Here is a 20,352-nt window from a genome sequence, read left to right as displayed (position 1 = left end):
GAAAAATTCAGTTCATTATTTTAAAATACACAGTAAAAAAGAAGAGATTATTAAAGGCTAGGATGATGCAGTTAAAAAGTGGCCATATGGATTGTTCAAAAACAGATGATGTTCTTTATTTTACTCATCTTTCCTACAATAGGCTATGCAGCTACATTAGGTGCTTTTATACAGAGCCTCTTACCTTCTCTGAAAGTACACCAGGAGCTAGGCAAGACTGAGGTGTGATCCATTCTAGAAATCCTTTAGACTTAGAGGGCTCCTATACACGTGCAGGAAGCTGCTCCAACATGCTGTAATTACAGAGCATCAGAGCAGACATCGAGTCTGCTGGAGCATGGTAATTACCATGCTATAGCAGACTCCAACGTCACATGCATCAGTGTCCCTGCACTGAAAAATGGTGGTGGGGCACTTTTAACTAAAGCTCATTGAACAACCTTTAATTTAAGCGTCCCACCACCGTTTTTCAGTGAGGGGATGCTGATACATGTGACGCTCTGGGTGCTTTTAATTAGCATAGCTTTCAGAGTTGCCCTAATTAAAGTGCCCCTCTCCCAGAGCATGTCTATAAACACTCAGAGTGATTCCTCATACTTCTATACTATCCAGCTACCATTCAGGAACTGCTGCAGTACAGAAGAAAAACCCCCACAAATCGCACACCGCTGGTTATGACATATCACCCCTCCCTTGAACCTGTACGGAAAATCCTCAAACAATTGCAACCCATACTAGACAGAGACCCTATTCTTAAAAAGATCTTCCCAGAGCCACCCATCCTAGCCTTCAAACAAGCACTGAACCTCACCAACCTCATCACCAGAAGCAAACTTCCTCAAGCCCAGAACACACCAAAAGGATCCAGATCGTGCCAGGACAAGAAATGCAAAACCTGCCAGCACATCTCCACCACCCCCACTATTACTACACCCCACAACAGAGCCATCAGCATCCCTGCATCTTACAGCTGCACCTCCAGAAATGTAATATACCTCATCCAGTGCACCAAATGCCCTGATGGAAAATACGTAGGAGAGACCAGACAACAACTGCGCACCAGAATGAATGCACACTGGAAATCTGTCAAAAACAGAAATACCCAATTACCGGTGGGAACACATTTCTCACAGGAGGGCCACTCTCTCTCCAATCTCTCAGTCCTGATCCTCAAAGGAAACCTACAAAACACTTCCCAGAGACGAGCCTATGAACTCAAACTCACTTCATCAACCTCCTGGATACTAAAAATCACGGACTAAATATAGACATTGGATTTATGACACATTATAACCTGCCTGACATCTGACTCCCCAGGTATCTCTCCACTTTCATCCCCCTTCTCTCTCTTCCCCCCCCACTCCAGCCCCCCAGTGTCTCTCTCACCCATTGACTCCTCAATCTACATTTTCACTGACTACCTGTCTTGTATGCATACCAGCCCAGCCTCTGGCTTCTTTACTTTTCATTCCATCCAGGAAGAGCACACACCAACTGCTGAAACTTCCTTAGACTGACGAAGGGTTTTTGAACCTGAAAGCTTGCTTAATAATTATTTTCCAATTATTTGGGTTGGTCTAATAAAAGATATCAGATTCACCCAAGGAACCTTGTCTGCCTATGTCCTTAGACCAATACGGCTACAACCTACACCCCTGTCTCTAAGTGGCCATTCTTGATCTCTTCAGTGATCAGATGCTACCATTAAATCAGAGCTATGTGTTGACATAGCTTTTGCAGCAGCCTATGTAGCTGCCAAATTCCTGTTGATATCATATCATCCTGAATTGTTATGATATAAAATATGCCTAAAATCCTAGGTGTATGCAGTTATTTATGTATATAGCATGAAACGTGCTTCCTACCACTCTTTGTGCTTCCTAAACCACATTACTACACATCAGAAAAAAGATGGTGAGAAGACTTCATTGGAGGGAAAAAAAAGGAGAATTGCTGGAATCTAAATCTAGGTTAAAATGCATGGAAAAAGCAGCTCTGAACTGCAACAATAATGAGTTCTAGAGGCAACCGGATAGTTCATTCCTCATTACTCTTTCAACCCTCAGCTTCTCTCCTGAGCTAGTCAGGCAAGGTGCCATGAAGTACAAAATATCTGAACTGCAAATCTAGAAAGGGGAATGATGCCTACCCAATTTTCAATCTTTTCTTCACTTCACATAAATACAAATTTCAATTTCCTTTTTATGATATTGCATCATCATTCTGTGTTATTGAGATCTCAAGGCTAGAGTCCAGGGCAAATGAAATCACAGCTGGATGTGCTAGCCCCCGTGTTGTACTTGGGGGGAGACACAGGATTGACCTCATTGTCAGTAAGCCTCAGGTTGGGTGATATGCATTCTTTCTTGCCCCTGATACTCAGATAGCCTCCTGGTTCCTATTAATTCTGATGCTTGGCTATTTTTTTGGGCTTGTGCTCCTGGTCTTTGGCTCACTTCCTGGAGTGAACCTCTGTACCTCCCAAGTCCTGCACTCTCATAGATGGTCCTGACCTTTGACTTACTCCTGATCCTAACCACTACACTGGACTGCCTATGTCTGGTACCCTGCTTGTTTGTCCAGCCACCATTACTGCTGCTTTATCTGGGCATGACACTAACATGGAACCCTCTCCAACAGACCCATAGATGTAACAAAAATTCCACTTTTGTATTCCACAGTCCATGTTCTCAGCTTTTGTATTCCAAAGTCAGTACTTCTGAGTTTTGTTTTCTAATATTCCAGCATTTGCATTTCTAGCATTATTAACATATTAATTGCAACATAAATAGCAACATGTCACACATTCACTAAATTTATAGTACTGTAAAGTGGCAAACCAGCCACAAAGATATGCCTCAAATTGCATAGTATTTGTGACAGGGTTTATATGGCACCATAAATTGAACATGTGACAGGTACTATTACCCCCGTGCCAACAATCAGCTAATTGTCAGCATTGGGTTCTGCCCAGCCCCTGGTCTGGAGTCTGGCTGGAAGCTGCCCTGGTTCCAATTCTGACAAGCTGAATGGGGCATAACATTTCTCAGACCTCCAATCATGTGACTGCCTGAACCTCTGTCAGCAGCCTAAATTTTGCAATCCAGTGTCTTGTGTTCCTGTGTTTCCTGTTCTGGTATTCCAGAGTCAAAGATTCTGAGTTTTGTGTTCCAGATTTCCCATCCAGAACATTATGCCAAGTCCAAGTCTGAGTTCCAGAATGAGTGCCTTTCAGAGTGTACCTGGTCTAGATCTAACTTCAAGTTCTGGTTTGAGTTTCTGTGTTTCAAGTTTCTGAGTTTAGCCTGGTCCAACGTGCTCAGATGGTGCTCAGGACAGGAAAATGGACTGGTGTTACATAGCTCTTCAGACTAGCACAGCCAATTTTCTTTAGCTGGAGGCAATGGAGTAACCATTGAATGAGCTAGCTTCCATAACTGTGCCATCTGACCCTACCACAGCCCCAGCCAGTAAGCTGAACTGCCAATGCTCTAGTCCACTTGTACATTCTTTTTAAGTAATGCTAAACCAGAAATAGAATAAGGATCTGGATCTTAACATTCCTAGGTTCTCGCTCTATATATCCAAGATAAAGTTAACTGCTCTTCCAAATAGAGAGTGGTAATTAGGGGAGGATGAAGACGGAGGGAGCCACAGAACACCGAACTGAGAGACACCCACAAGAACAGCCCAGTCAAGACAGGCAATGAGCACAAGAAGTACCCAGGTAAGAGACAGGGGCCTGGATAGTCCTGGGATTGCAGGGGGGGATGGGGACGGTGCATACAGCCTCAGGAAGCCTTAAACGCCTCTACACTAATGCTCGTAGTATGGGAGGAACTTGCCCTCCTGCTAACTAACACGAACCCAGACATAGTGGGGCTCACTGAAACTTGGTGGGATCCAACCCAAGACTGGGTGGTAAACATCAAGGGATATAGGCAGGATAGAACAAGGAGGAAAGGTGGGGGTGTGGTGCTCTATATCAAAGAGCAATACACATCCTCAGCAAACAGCACTGGGTCTGAGGTAGGGCAGACTGAGGTGCTCTGGGTCAGAATACAAGGGGGTCAGGGGGAAAGGGACTTAATGGTGGGAGTCTACTACAGGCCACCCAAACAGGGGGAAGAGCTGGACCGGGAATTCTCTGGTCAGCTCACAGAGGCAGTTAAGTCAAGGGACGTGGTCATCACTGGTGACCTAAACTATTCGGACATCTACTGGGAAGAGCAGTCAGCCAGGTCTCACCACTCACGTAGGTTCCTAGCCAAGTTACAGGACCTCCACCTAACCCAGGAGGTGCACAGTCCCACCAGGGGAAAAGCATTGTTGGACCTGGTCCTCGCCACAGGTGATGACCTGGCGAGGGGACTGTGGGTTCTTGACCACCTGGGCGATAGCGATCATCGCCTACTGGAGTTCACCATCCAGCACAGGGTGTCAAAGGCCTGCAGCAAAGCAGCAGCCCTGGACTTCAGGAGGGAGGATTTCAATCAAGTAAGGAGACTAGTCAGGGAGGCACTGAGGTCCCGGAGGGGAGGGGATTTGGGAGTCCAAGAAGAGTGGTCGTTCCTTAAGGAGACAATCCTCCAAGCCCAAACTGTGACAAACCCCACCCGGATCAAAGGGGGCAAGAGTGCTCAAAAGCCCCCATGGCTCACCAAAAGCATCCAGGAATGTCTCAAAACTAAAAAGGAGGCGTACACCCAATGGAAGAGAGGGGCCATCACCAAGGAGGATTATACCTCCATTGCTCGAGATTGTAGGGGGGGCTGTTAGGAAGGCTAAAGTGGATATGGGCCTGGGACTAGCAACCTGGATTGAGGATAACAAGAAGTCCTTTTTACATAGGGAGTAAAAAGGAAGGTACCGAGTAATATGGAGCCTCTGCAGAACACGCTTGGAAATCTGGTGGTTGCACCAGATGACAGAGCTAACCTCTTTAACAATTTCTTTGCTTCCATTTTTCTGAGCAGGGACAGGGACATCCCCTGCACTGGGATCCCAGACGGACCCAGGGGAGGCACAGTCAGGCCCAGGGTCAGTGAGGACCTAGTCAGGGAACTTCTGGTGGGACTAGACATGTTCAAATCAGCAGGTCCCGACAATCTCCACCCCAGAGTGCTGAGGGAATTGGCAGAGGTCATTGCAGGACCCCTGGCACAGCTTTACGAGCACTCGTGGTGCTCTGGCGAGGTACCAGAGGACTGGAAAAGGGCCAATGTGGTCCCCATTTTCAAAAAAGGGAGGAAAGTGGACCCAGGAAACTATAGGCCTGTTAGTCTTACCTCTGTTCTGGGGAAGCTCTTTGAGAAAATTATCCAGGAGCACATCTACAAGGGACCAGCAGGGGAGATTATGCTTAGGGGCAATCAACATGGGTTCATTAGAGGCAGGTCCTGTCAGACCAACCTGTTTGCCTTCTATGACCAGGTCACAAAATCCTTGGACGCAAGGGTTGTGGTGGACGTAGTCTTTCTGGACTTTAGGAAGGCCTTTGACACCGTCTCTCACCCCATTCTCATTAAAAAATTAGGCGACTGTGGTGTCGATGCCTACACAGTCAGATGGGTCATAAATTGGCTGGAGGGCCGCACTCAGAGAGTGGTGGTGGACAGGTCTTTTTTGACCTGGAGGGATATGAGCAGTGGGGTCCCCCAGGGCTCGGTCCTCGGGCCCGCACAATTCAACATCTTCATCAGCGACTTGGACGAGGGGGTGAAAAGCACCTTGTTCAAATTCACGAATGACACTAAGATGTGGGGAGAAGTGGGCATGCTGGAGGAGAGGGACAGGCTGCAACTAGATCTAGAGAGGTAACAGGGGTGGGTGGATGAGAACAGGATGGAATTCCATACTGACAAGTGCAAGGTACTGCACCTAGGGAGGAAGAACCAGCAGTATACCTACTGGCTGGGGAACTCCCTTTTAGTCAGCACAGAGGCTGAAAAGGATCTTGGTGTCATTATTGATTACAAGATGAACATGGACTGCCAATGTGGGGGTGCAGTCAGGAAGGCTAACTGCACCTTGTCATGCATCCACAGATGCATCATGAGCAGGTCCAAGGAGGTGATTCTCCCCCTCTGTGCGACACTGGTCAGGCCGCAGTTGGAGTACTATGTCCAGTTCCGCACTTCAGGGGGGGGCACTGCACTTCAGGGGGGATGTGAACAGCATCGAAAGGATCCAGAGGAGGGCCACTCACATGATCAGGGGGCAGCAGGGAAGGCCCTATGAGGAGAGGCTATGGGAGCTGAACCTGTTCAGTCTCCACAAGAGAAGGTTGAGAAGGAATCTGGTGGCCATCTATAAACTTGCCAAGGGAGACCAGCAGACAATAGGAGAGTCCCTGTTCCCCCTAGCACTACCGGGAGTAATCAGGAATAATGGCCATAAGTTGACTCAGAGTAGATTCAGGCTAGACATCAAGAGGTACTACTTCACAGTCAGGGCGGCTAGGATCGGGAATCAACTTCCAAGGGAAGCGGTGCTCACTCCTACCCTGGGAGTCTTCAAACGGAGGCTAGACAATTGCCTAGCCGGGGTTGTTTGACCCCAGCCTTCTTTCCTGCCCATGGCAGGGGGTCGGACTTGATGATCTACTTAGGTTCCTTCCGACCCTACTAACTATGAAACTATGAATTAGCCATATTAGTGTGAAGTCTGCCCTCTTCCAAATAAAACTACCAGTTCTACACATTTTTTATAGTTCTTCAATTATTTACCTTCACCCACTTGAACTTACTCTTTTGTAAGGAAGGCACTTTGAGCATGTTCTGATGAGTGCACATATGCATGGTTACACATTTCCCATGAGACAAATAGCAGCAGCATACCTGTGACCCAGGTGGGGTAGAGGAGACTGGGTCCAGTCTTAGGGGCCAGCAGCCTTACCTGGGGTGGTGGGGGTCTCCGGGGCAGCAGCAGTGCCGAGCCGGCTGCTTGAAGTTGGCCAGGCTCCTTCTCTGGTGGTGCATGCTGCTGCCACATTCACCATGCTGCTTCTTTTATTAGTTTTTTTTTTTTTTTGAGAACAAGATCAAACAATTAGCAGCAGGGTAAACAGGTGCACATATGCTGTGTGAAGTTAGCGGTGCCTCAAACTGCTTTGAGGTGCCGCAAACTGCATGTGCACACTTATCAGGACATGTGCCTTCAGTGTATCCACTATGGATTTTTGGTGCAATTCACTTCTAAGAGTTAATAAGATACATAATTTAACAAATAAGCAAACTGTATGCAATATATCAGGGGTACACAACCCCCAGTATGGGTGCCAGAGCATGGCATGTGGAGACATTTTGTTTGGCATGCACGCCCTGGAGCAGATGGCAGGGAAGGGGCTCGAGCTGTGCTTTCACAACAAGGATCAAGGTCCTCGTGGTTCCTGTGGCATCCCCCCATGGCATGCCAACATCTTACGAAGTCGAGGTTGCAGGTATTTTTCATACTGTGCCCAAAAATGCTACCAACCCCTACACTATACCAATGTATATAATTAATTGTCTACATATACAGAAATTGCAAGTAGTAATAATATTTCAATGAAGGAGCTAGGTTCTCATTGCAAGAGGTGAGGATTTCTTAAGGTGATATTTTATTGGACCAACTGCATGGTTAGGATATGGTTGGACAAGCTTTTGAATTCACATTCTGATGAAGAATGTCATGCATTCAGAAGTCTGTCTAACTCTATCCCCATTATTCAGTTTGTCCAATAAAAGGTACTGTCTTAAGAAATCCTTGCGCCTCACACAATTCCTGGACTGTGACAGCTATAGCATCACTAACACTACTATTCTAAAATATAACAGACCAACAATCCAGATAGTGTCAGTTTTATTCCAATCCAGTTCAAAGCATAATACTTGATCTCAATTATGTCATGCCAATGGACTGATGAGGCTAAAGTAAATATTGAGCACGGATATTTTACAATATAATTATCTCCATCAAAACTTTCTACACTCCAATGTATGATCTATTTTCATAAATGCATTTATGGGATGCATCAAGAAGTATTCTTTGGTTCATTTTCACTGTGAGATAAGGGACAAACCATTTTATCTAACATGCCCTCGAAAAGGCATTAATTTATGAGGAGAATGTAGAGGTGGAATTTGAGGTCAGGTCTCTTGGTATCGGCATCCTCAACTGAGCTCTTTGCCACTTCAGATGAATTTCCTCAACCGTAACAAAGAATTCCCTGCACATTTTACCTGCCAGCTGGAAGCTACATTTGCAGGAGTCCAGTCAATCTGCCATCAGTGCCTGAGAAAAGTATACCTGGCCTCATGAGGCACAAAAAAGCATAATATGCCTGTAAAACAAACTGTTTTAAGGCTTTCTAGAGAACACAACTCCATCTTATCTAAATATTTAAAATATTAAAAAAAAATCCTTTGCAGATGCCTAATATCAAAGGATATATTTCTCTCTCTGAGGACCTTATAAGGGACCTTTTCCCTTCTTCTTTCAAACCTCTGCATGTTTTTACCTTTTGGGAGCAACCCTGTGGCCATGAGTTGAGCCCTGTGTCATGCAGCCTATCAAACTAGTCATCAGCACCACTTCTTCCATTATTCACATTCATAATACATCTCCTCTTATTGGATAAGTTGTATAGAAACTCCCTGGGAATACTGAAGTGATATACAGTGTTATAAAAATATATGAAAGGGTGGTTGTTTTTAATAAATGCTTACAGCTTCTGATTCTGACTGCCCACACAGATTGCATGTCCTCCCACAGTGATGAAAATTAATAAAATGCAAAGTACCTGTGCAACTTGAGTGTCACAGTTCCATAAACAGTAGTAAAGCCCAGAAGACGAACCCATCTTAGGAGAATGCAGCGAAATATGCTTGGCTCAAAATACAAAATGACAACCTATGGAACAGAGGGAGAAAGAAAGTGAGCTTCAGAACCAGTTTTAACAAGGAAGTATTTCTTGATTCAAATGCAAAAAATGGATTTGTCCAAAATCAGAGACAGAATATTTTCCATTTACACCACTGTATGTTGAGATTTTACAGCAAAGTGACAAGATAATCTTATCAAATAATGGCACAGCTCTGAGCACCAACTCCCCTCTAAAGAGAGCTGGCAAAGGCCTTGTGACAGATTGCGAAGAAAAAGCACCTCTAACTGCAGCTTCTACTGACTTTTCTTAACCAAGAAAAAGTGTATAAAACAAGGAAAGAGAAGACTATAGACAAGAAGCAGTTTAATGGACTGGCCTGATACACAGAACCGAGTATATTTCCGCTATCTGATCAATTATATTTACGGAGCTAGATTCAAAGGGATTTAGGCATCTAAAATCCCTTTCCTTTTGGAATCTGATCCACTACATTAACTTTATTACACTTCAAAGCTATTCTTTGTGATAAACATGGAAAAAGCTGAACATCCCATTATTCCTCTTAAGCCCAACCTGTAGCACTGCTACACCCTGTCCTCAGGCTCAGGATCCTGGTGTCACATTTGTCTCCTTTCCCCTACACTCTTCCCTCACACACTGTAAGCTCTTACCAGACCTTACTTTGATTTCTCCTACAAGACTTCCACTCCAAACTAAATAGTATTCATCTTCATTTACTTCTGGGCTTCTTTTGTCTCAACTATAAGAAATTCCTTCCATTTAGCTTTCCTGAATAGCAGTTCATCTCATTCTGGTTCACATAGAAAGCTGCTATTGCATTCCTTTTCCTCTTTCCCTACTCTAGCTTCCTTGCCGATACTCTGTCAATTTCCTTATTAAGCTAAAGACGTTCTTCATTATTTTGAGACCACCAAACCACTTCTGCTGTTTAGCTACTCCTAAGCTTCCTTCCATGATATTTCCTTTTGTATCTTCCACCCACTTGTGTCTTTGAGCCATGCTGCATTTTATGCTTGGAATGTTCTCCCTTGGCTAAGTCTTCCTCCTACCCCATACCTTGGAAACCTTCTTTTATAACACCACTTCTCCATCACCCATAGAAGAGATGGGTAAATAAGACCTGTATCCCTATGAAACTGGGCTTTCAGTCTTTGGGCTGGTACCATGTGTATCTGAGTGTGAGAGGTGGAGGGTTGGAAGGTCAGTCCCAGCTCTGTCTCTCCTTGAACTCTCCTGCCACGACTTAGATAGAAAGAAGAAAAAAGACTGGGGTTCAGTGACGTTGTTTGAGCAAGTAATTACCAATGCCACCCAGGTGTTAAATTCTCACAAAGTTGTTTTATTGCCCAGCAGGGATCTTTTGAACAGCAATGGCCTCACTAATTATCTCAATAGTGAGGAAAGTCCGGGCTGCAGATAAGAAAACTTGGCGCCAGGTACTTCACTGATACATTGTAATTAATACCAGCTCCACCACTAATTGCCTTGTTAGGGAGGCACATTCCTTGCGTCTTTCTGTATGTGTTGTGCCAGGAGCAGCCCCAGCTGTTCCCTCGTCTTCCATCCCGACACCTATGGCACTGATGCATTCTCAACAAGTGGTGAGGGGTTAATACTTGCTTTCCCTGCCCGTGTCTCACACTCAGGAATCCCTGCCAAGCCACGTCATGGAGCCTCGGCTCTTCTCCCAGACTCAACAAAGCAGCTGTAATTCCCAGGTGAGCAACCAGCCTTGTGGCCGACCTGCCGCTGTCCGGAGTCCCTCGGTCTCAGTGTCCTCCTGGGTCCCAGGTCCAGCTGTTCTCTTCTCTGGGGTCTCAACTGCCCCATGTTCATTCTCCAGTGCCCGAAGCAAAAGGTGTTTGTTCTGTCACCCTATTTATGCCGGCCATGGCAGGCTAATCATCCCGCCCCTCCCCTAATGTGAACTCCCTTCATCTGACAGGGTGCATCCTCTGGTCAACCTAGCCTGAAACCCCCCATAGTAACAGGACTCCTGCCTGAGTCGCTGTTACACTGAGCTTCAAGGTTTGTGTGTGACCTTGCTTGCCCTAGAACAGGGCTAGTCAACGGTTTTTGGCCAGAGTGCCGAAAAAACCACAATGTGTACCTTGGAAGGTGCCAGAGTGCTGGCATGCCAGAGCCCACAGCAGCTGTTTGCAGCTGCTTAGAGCCCGGGCTGGCCTTGCGTGCCATGCTCAGCACACATGCCAGGGGTTGCTGAGCCTTGTCCTAGAAGCTCTTAGCATGTTGGGACAGAAAACTTTTATAAACTGTAAGGAAATAAAATTGGAAACTAATTATGAGAAAGGCTGCGCCTTCCTCTGTGTTTGCACAATAAAAACCACAAGGACAGAGTTCCATAAATATTAACAAACAACAAGTTACATAGATATACTTGGTTCAGAATTACTAAAAAGTAATAGGTCACTCTCAGCATAGAGGAAAAAATGCACTGAAACATCTAGGACCATTTGCTACTCAGTCCAGTGTACAGCTGGTGCATTCTGGCAGTGAAGGTATTATTGTGCCTACAGGCTGCCACATGATATTTTCTTAAGTAAATGCTTTTTTTTCTCTGTGAAAATTCTAGCTCAAGACATTGGCAGGAAGCCCAGAAATAAGTCCTTTGGGTAGCATAGATGAATTTAGGAACACTGGAAGTGAAGATGGCAGACGTGCCAATTTAGAGAGAAAGCAGGAAGAAGCTTCTGTTACACTGATTTTTTTTTAGCAGAATCAAGAAAAAAAACTCATATTTTTCTGAATCCAAACATAATGCAAATTTTCTTCTGCTTTTCTCACCATCAGTTGACCAAATATGTTTCAGGGAAGCAGTGATTCATGGACATTTGACAACAGTCACAGGGACAGAAGAGAGAAGCATGCAGCAATATCTTATGATATTTTTATCAGTGGCAATACAGCTCAGTAAAGCTCCTGCCAGTACTATTCAGCCCCACTACCAATACTGCCAGCAGGTGAAAAAAAGGCTTTGCATAGTCCTTCTGCTTCTTAAAAATAGTTCTTGTATGGGATGAGTAGGGATTTGTTGAACCGTGATAAAAATGGCACAGCACCAAACAGTGAAGACAAGTGGACCTTAAAATCTTTCCATCTTTAAAATCTTACCCAAACCAAGATTCGCTCATCTCAAGAATGCATACTCTTGACTTAGGTTCTAATATCCCAGGAGTAATACCACTCCCTGATAAGGTAATGACACTCTCTATGTTCTCCATGTAAAACAGGAAAAACGACAGCACTTTTTTTCTGGACTCCTCATTACCACCTTTGATAGCTACTTGAGGAGGCTGAGATTTTTTTTTTTGAGTAAACACTTCTTCATTGAAAAAGCCTGATAGAAAATGATGAATCCCGCATTTTAGAAAAAATCTGAAAAGGGATCAGAATTGTCAAAACATCCTGTTTTGATATTTTGAAGACTGAAGAAAAAATTATTTTTGAGTTGAATTTGTTTCCAAATTTAAGTTACTCTGAATCAATCAATCAATCAATCAATCAATCAATCAATCAATCAATCAATCAATCGGCACCATTGTTCTTTACAGATCATGGTGTATACGTTGATGAGTTCTTTGATGGCTGCTGAGTACACTGTGCCAGCTACAAAGTCCAGTTTTCAATGGCAGATACTAGAAATGCTGCAGATTTACACAGGAAATGGCACGTCTACACATGCAAGTAGCACATAGCAATAAATTCTGACAGTTCATGCCTGACTTTATTGCTCCCGGCCATAGCATTTACATGTGTACTTGGGACTGCAGCACATCGAGCTGGGGCAAAGCAACTCTGGCTGGCAGGGAGTTAGCCTACCAGCCCAGGGCTGCTCTGACCCAGCTCAAAATGCTGCAGAGGGACTGGCTGGGTCACAAGGTTGCTCCAGTGTGGGGCTAGCCAGCAGGCATCCTCTGCACCATAGCACCCTTGTGCTCCAGCCAGCCACTGGCTACACGTGTTTCACTGCACATAAGTACTCTGCTGTATGATAGATAGCACTTGTGTTGAGCAGTATTATCCTACAGCAGAGTTAATTAGTTTACTGTAGACTAATAGAGCTTCACATGTAGACAGTGACACTTTACTGCAGAGCTAATTAGTCATCTCCACACTAAAGCATTTCATGTAGATGCACCTAAAGTTAGTAGCACTAGTCCCTGTACTGAGAGCAGACAGAAGGAAAATACTGCCCTGATTCCGAGCTAGAAATGTTAAGAAGGAATCAAACATTGACATTTGATACTAAAGTTTCTTAGAACACTGAAATGTGCAGGACTGAAATCATTAGTGCCACAGCATTTTCTGAATAAGGGAAGAACAGCTTTCTCCGAGATGAAATCTAACACAGCAATTGTGTTGTTTTGAACTGACCTGTATGAGTAGCTCATGGTAGGATAAACTACATCTTGAGTAGCATGTCTGCAGAGCTGTGGAAGACAATATCACTTAAAACAGAGGTATGGCACAAGTTACTGTGTAATGCCAAAAGGTGAAGACTTTGCAGGTAGTGGGGCAGGTCCTAAGTTGATGAAAACTGCCCCAAGACCCCAGGTAAGGCAGCTGGGGCCAGCACAGTGCTGGCCCCAGGCTCTCCTACTGCCCCTGGGGTAACATGCTGTGCACCAATACACACGTGGAGCGGGCATTCCCAGGATACAAGTAATGGCGGCACAAGGTGCACCACATCTACTTGTCCCCAGGGAACCAAATGTCTGTGCTTACCTGGATGTGGCCACTAAGTTTCCAACAAGATGAGTTGTAGAGGTCAGACATGAAATGTAAATATTGTAGAGCTCAGGTATGAAATGTGTAAGGACCACTTGAAGTGTCAGAAAGACCCATGGGGGCAGGGAAAAGACAGAGCAGTACATGCACAGGTAGTGCGTCCTTGCAGCATGAAGAACACTGGACTGTGAGTCCCACAGGCTGCACGGCTGTGCTCATCTGGACACGCCCAGTGTGTCTTTGAACACTGTCCTCTCTTTTCTTTTATTGTGCTTATATACTTTTAAAGCACGTAAATATATTCCAGTACATGAAGACACTTGCCAGTTTTTCAATCTTGGGTCTGAGAAGGGTCTTCTAGCAACAGAGATGATGTTTGCCATGTTAGGTAAGACTCCCATGCAAACTCATCATAGTCTGGCACTATGATTTCTAGAAAAGGGTCCAACTTGTGTGTGGGAACAATGCCATCTTAGCAGATGGGCATGAATGCAAGCATTCCTGAGCTAATGTACAGCACGGGCATCACAAATCAGTATTAAGGACATGACCTGAAGCCCAGATTGTCTGTAGGAATATTAATGAATGTACAATTTGCTATATTTCTCAAACAATTAAAATACCTTAGAAGTAATAAGAATACCATATCTTTTCAGACTAATTACTGCCCCCACAAAAATTTCCTTCTTCCTCCCCTAGATACAAACATTTTTAAAGTCACCTGTATTTTAAAAATTAAAATAATTTAAAATGCCTGTAGTTATATGATACCATCTTATTCTTGTCATCACCTTAATCTTTTCACATCTCACAAATTAAACATTGTTGGGCTGGATCAGTATTTCAATAAAAGGACTCTACAGAACATGCGGTTGTCATAGAAAACCATACTAGTTATTCAATAAGATTTATTCTTGTCTTCAGTTTGGACCAGTGCCCCAGCATACAGTATTGGAGCCAGTCTGCTAGTGAAGGTAATGCCTTTCTGATGAGATGTAAAATTATTGTCTTAATAATTTGTGGTGATTGAAAATCCTTTGACACACTTCAGAAAAGTAAGCAGGTTAGCTCTGGTGGCCTGACCAAAGTCCATCTTGGACTTCTACCTACCTACCTACTTACCTACATCTTCCCCATAGTTTAAAAAAAATCTTTAGTTTGGCTGACACCCTATACAGCCAAGAGAGGGAGAAATGTGGAGCCAGAATGAGATGGTATGTGAATCAATGAAAAATAGAGGCCAATGGTTCTTGCATGGACCCTTGCTCCCACTGCTGCTGTAACTTTCAAGTTGTTCTCCATCTATTTTATCCAATAAATAGGAAATGAAAGAAGAAAAGGGTTGGAAAGTAGGTTATTAAATTCATAACCTGTGGTCTGGTGGTTATAGCACTATGCTGGGAAATTGGAGGGAATGCAGGTTAAAACCTGTTACCCTAAATGTTGGAATGGCCTTCCTCTTCCTGTTTGTCACCAGACCATAATTTCAGGCCTTATACATATATATATATATATATGAATGGCAGCACAGCCATTCATTTTGACTAACAGTAATAACACACACCCCCAGCTTTAACAGTCTGGAAATATCTCTCCACATCATAACAGTTCTCAGCTTCCAAACATGGCACACCCAACTGCTATTAACCAAACCTGGACCTCACTCTTGGAATTTTGGGCATTTAGAGAAGGGGTCATTTTGTAGCATACACATCCTCAGAAACAACAGGCCATAGTGTAACAAGCCATCAAGACAAGTGATGGATTTTCCATTACTTGATGTCTTCAGATTAAGACAGAACGGAAGATACGTTTTAGCTGACCACACAATACTAGGTACTAGCTGGCTGGGTAGCCCGTGATGCACAGGAGGTCAAACAAACTAATCTAATGATCCTCTCTGGCTTTAAATCTTTAAATTTAAGAGAGCACATGAATTTCAGAGAAGTTGCTGGATAATAAAATAATTCAGTGAAATGACAAAGCACAGGAAGGAGCAGCCTAATCTATAAACCCCAAACTGGGTACATATTTTCAGACAACATTGCTACGTTTCAAACAAATTCAGGCCAGCTTGCAAATTTTGATCAAAACCATGTGAATCTAATTTATAGCCTCCAAAAGCACAAGACCTGAGTGGCTTTAGCTGAGTTTTGCACTGAAATTTGGAGTGTCTGAACCTGAAATCCAAAGTGAAACAAGAGGGCTCAGAGAGTACTAATAAATAGCTCAATGTCTAGTTGGCAGCTGGTATCAAGTGGAGTGCCCCAGGCTTTGGTCCTGGTCCAGCTTTGGTCAAAGTCTTCATCAATGACTTGGAAGATGGCATAGAGTGGACCCTCAGCAAGTTTGCAGATGACTCCATGGGGGGAGTAGTAGATACACTGGAGGGTAGGGCTAAGATTCAGAGTGACCTGGATTAATTGGAGGATTTGGTCAAAAGGAATTGCTTGAGGTTCAACAAAGAAAAGTGCAAAATCCTGCACTTAGGACAGAACAATCCCATGCACTGGTACAGGCAAGGGGCTGACTGGCTAGGCAGCAGCTCTGCAGAAAAGGACCTGGGGGTTACAGTGGACAATAAGCTGAATATGAGCCAGCAGTGTGCCCTTGTTGCCAAGAAGGCTAATGGCATACCGGCATTAATAGGTGTGTAGCCAGTAGGTCGAGGGAAGTGATTAGTCTCTTCTATTCAACACTGGCGAGGCCACATCTGGAGTACTGTGTTCAGTTTTGGGCCCCTCACTACAGAAAGGATATCTACATATTGGATAGAGTCCAGCAAAGGGCAACAAAAATGGCAAAGGGTCATGACTTATGAGGACAGGCTGAGGGAAATGGGATTATTTAGTCTAGAGAAGAGAAGACTGAGGTGGGATTTAATAGCAGCCTTCAACTACCTAAAGTGGGTTTCAAAAGAGGAGGGAATTAGACTGTTCTCAGTGGTAGATGACAGAACATGGACAACGGTCTCAAGTTACAGGGAGGGAAGTTTAGGTTAGTTATTAGAAATAATTTTTTCACTTGGAGGGTAATAAAACACTAGAACAGGTTACTCAGAGAGGTGGTAGAATCTCCATCCTTGGAGGTTTTCAAGACCCAGCTAGACAAAGCTTTGCCCAAGGTGATCTAGTTGGGGATGGTCCTGTTCTGAACAGGACGTTTGACTAGATGACCTCCTGAAGTCCCTTCCAACCCTAATTTTCTATGATTCTATGAAGCAAACTAAAGCTGTTAAAATTTCTCAGTCTTCTGCAAATTAATAGACACAGAGGGAAAGATCTTAGATTGTGTATGTCTAGTTTGAAGTGTATCACTGCTTTAGAACAAAAGATTTGGAGTTCTACATGACATTTGATAAAACTAGCACACACCAGTTTTTAAACTAATTAGTACCATATCTATGGTACTGACATAGATATATAGGAGGTCTTGTAGTCAAACCATGCATTATTCTAAAGTATATGAGAGAATGAGTAGAGTGAATATAAGTGACCAAAAGATTTAAGAGTTCCTTGCCAAATGAAACAGTTTAATATGTGAAAGAACCTAATTCAAGTGTTGTTTACCAACATGTAAAAACTAAGAAAAAACAGCTCTCACTTTATAGACTATGGTTTAACGGTATGTCTACATCTGGCATAAAAAAAAAATAACTCACTGCCACAGCTCTGAACATGTTTTATGTAACCTACTACTCAGAGTGTATTTATGTCTCTTCCTGCCTGCAAACCACTGAGGATGAGTCTATTACAGCCTCCCGGCACAGGATTCTTCAGTTCAAGCAATCTCATGCTTAGGGGATATTTTTAATAGCATTCTTGAAATTGGGCTGTGTGTTCTTACTTGTATGGTAAGCAGCACCAGTTAAATTATGTCAGACAAAAGACAGATAAAATGGATCTATAGAAGATTAAGCCATGTATACTCCAAAAAGCTGTCACCTTTACCAAGAGACTGACTAAAGCTTTTCCAGTCTGAGATCATTTCTAGTGCTGTAAATGCATGATGTAAATACTTTACACTATTGTCCTTTGCACTTGATCATTCCTGTGTGCAGAACTGGCCTTTATACAGAATGCAAAGTTACTCATACTCTAAGGGCCTTGTGTCTGGAAGCAAACACAATAAGCACTTCTGGATGGGATGGCATGGCAATGCTGCAAGGCATAACTACACTTTGTAAGTGAGAAAACTTACATAGTAGGGTAACTAAGGGTGAGGGAGAAATTGGGGCACCAGTCCCAGAGCCACCTTTGTAGGGGGGTTAAAAAATAGCTGTCACTACAGTAGTGGCTGACTGCACCATGGCCACTGGCACTATGGCAACCAGCACCGCCTCGTGCACTGAAACTGTCCTGGGCATGGGGCTACCCTGCAATATCTCTGTTAATAAAAGAGTGCTCGTCCTGCATGCCTGCAGCAGAAGTAGATTGATTTCAAAGGCTCACGAGGCCATCCCTTTATATCTCCCTGGGCTCTCAGTTTTGAGTTTGCCATTAACAATTACTGTTAACAGAGTTTACCTTATGGTGGTTTCTTTTGTTGTTTAAACTTACATTATTATGTGTATGTATATAGGTAGGAAAAAACTGACTGCTACAATATTTCCGTCCAAGTTCTTGCATCACATCCAAGCATAGTACCTGTTATTGCTACCAGCTGTAATTCCCAGGCAAGAAATGCATATACAGGCTCCAATCTTGCAACCGAATCTATATCACAAATTTCTCTCTCTCCATAATATTGTACATTCAATTTAGGATTCCTCCTTGCTAATCAGCAAGCTTATTGCCCTGCTTCTTCCCTGATAGGCCACAGATTTCAGGTATGTTGTAGTTCCTACCTTATCACCTTGCCAGAGCTCTGCCCTTTGCTTCCTATTGCCATGCAGCTCACACCTAGGTAGTCACCTGCATTCTACAGCCCTTTCCTTCCCCTGGTTACTTATTCCCCTGCAACTGGCCCTGCACAGCTGCCTGCACTAAGGCTGCAACTCCAGCTGTGCTCATGTGGCACAGCCCAAAGCTGTATGCTGGAACACAGCACAGCACCCCATTACCACAGCATCCAGATAACCTGCAGCTCCCAGCCCCCTTTTCCCTGCACCCCCTCCTCCACCCCAAGTTCCCGGCACACAGCCAGGCCCAGGCCAGGCTGGTGCTGCACTGTGTTCCCACGTGCTACTTTGGACCACGTAGGTGTAGCTGGAGCAGCTGGCAGGGCTCCTGCCTGACCCAGACACTTGGGGCAGGGCAGAGGGTACAGGGAGAGCTGTGGGGAGCTCGTGTGTGTATGTGTGTGTGTGTGTGTGTGTGTGTATGTGTGTGTGTTCACACATGCCTGTGTGCGTGTATGCATGCACGTGTGTGGCTCTGAACAGCTCACCAAAACTCGTTAAGTGACCCTCCAGCCCAAATAATTGCTCATCCCTGCTCTATAGGCTTTCTCCTCCTCCTCTGAAAGAAAAGCTATCACCTATTTGTATATACATATGGTTTCCTTTGTAGCATGTTGTTTGATCCTATTTTTAATCCCAGTGCTTTACAATTAGCCCAAAAATATGTTCCTTTCAGAATGTCACAATAATTCAACCTATCAATACTGGCTTCTTTAGATTAACTTTAGGATAACTTTCCCTAACCTGCACGTTATGTGCTGATACTTAAGACTACTCAGCTCCTCCTATTAAGAACAGACATCAAATTACTGAAATTCAGTTTTTAGTCACAGCTTCAAAAATGGATTAGCAGGATTTTCCATTCTAAAACTTTGTCCCTTAAAGTTTGTCCCAGGCAGCAACTAAACCTACAAAGCACAACAGACCCTAACAGATCCTTTGTGTCTGAAATACTCTATATTAAAACTGACACTGATCCACTCCAAAGCTACATAGGTCATTTCAGAGACTCTTCTGCTAATACCTGAAATTCCACATTGGGAATACCTTCTGCCCCCTTACACTCCAAGCAACAAAACATAAATTCCCCTTCCTGAAATTTAAAATCAGTGCTCTTTGCCCTGTCTCCTGTGGCCAAAGAAAAAAAAAGTCTATTACCATCTTCTTTATAACCACCTTCCACATACTAGAAAAGTGTTATCAAATCTCCTCTCAGCCTTTTTTCTAGACTACATAATCTCAGCCATTCGAACCATTTCTTATAAACCTGTATTTATGCATATGAATGTTCCACCTTAAATGCATTACTGAATTTCATTCAGTTAATTTCAGACCATTTTCCCAGTTTAACAAATTCATTCTGAATCCTGAGCCTATGCTCCAAAGTGTCTGCCATTCCAGTTCGGTGTCGTTTGCAAAATTTGCCAACTGTGCACTCAATCCCAGCCCCCAACCCTCTGGGGAGCTCTACTCAGTATCAGCAAGTAATTGATGACTAATTTTTGAGTGTGATGATCTGAACAGTTAAGTATTCATCTGTAACTGATTACTGAGTGAGGGCGAATGCATGGCAGCAGGCTGCTGCGCTGGTAATTATATAATGGGAAGCCCCTACTAAGAAGGCTGTGGCCTGAGTGGGTGGAGCCAAGGGAGCTACAGGAGTTAACAGCATCATTACTTGCCGTCTATCACTGACATGCACCATCCAGGGGGCTTTATACCCAGATTTCAGCAATGGCTTCATCCCCGCTTACCCCATTCCCAAATTCCTGGCCCTTCTGAGTCCTGTGGGCCAGATGATAGAACTCCACAAGCT

General features: G+C 44.0%; 1 protein-coding gene across 1 annotated transcript in view; it reads right to left on the bottom strand.

Annotated features, from left to right (window-relative positions):
- Nucleotides 1–20,352, bottom strand: part of GPR158 (G protein-coupled receptor 158) — a 385,566-nt gene that overhangs the window by 109,952 nt on the left and 255,262 nt on the right. Inside the window, exon 6 of the mRNA XM_014608949.3 lies at nucleotides 8,783–8,892. Coding sequence (XP_014464435.2) covers nucleotides 8,783–8,892 — 110 coding nt within the window. The remainder of the gene's footprint in view (nucleotides 1–8,782; nucleotides 8,893–20,352) is intronic.

Source organism: Alligator mississippiensis, chromosome 5 (assembly GCF_030867095.1).
Source record: "Alligator mississippiensis isolate rAllMis1 chromosome 5, rAllMis1, whole genome shotgun sequence".
NCBI classification, from domain to species: domain Eukaryota; kingdom Metazoa; phylum Chordata; order Crocodylia; family Alligatoridae; genus Alligator; species Alligator mississippiensis.
Note: the sequence above shows the minus strand (reverse complement) of the source record. Positions and strands in the feature narration are given on the sequence as shown.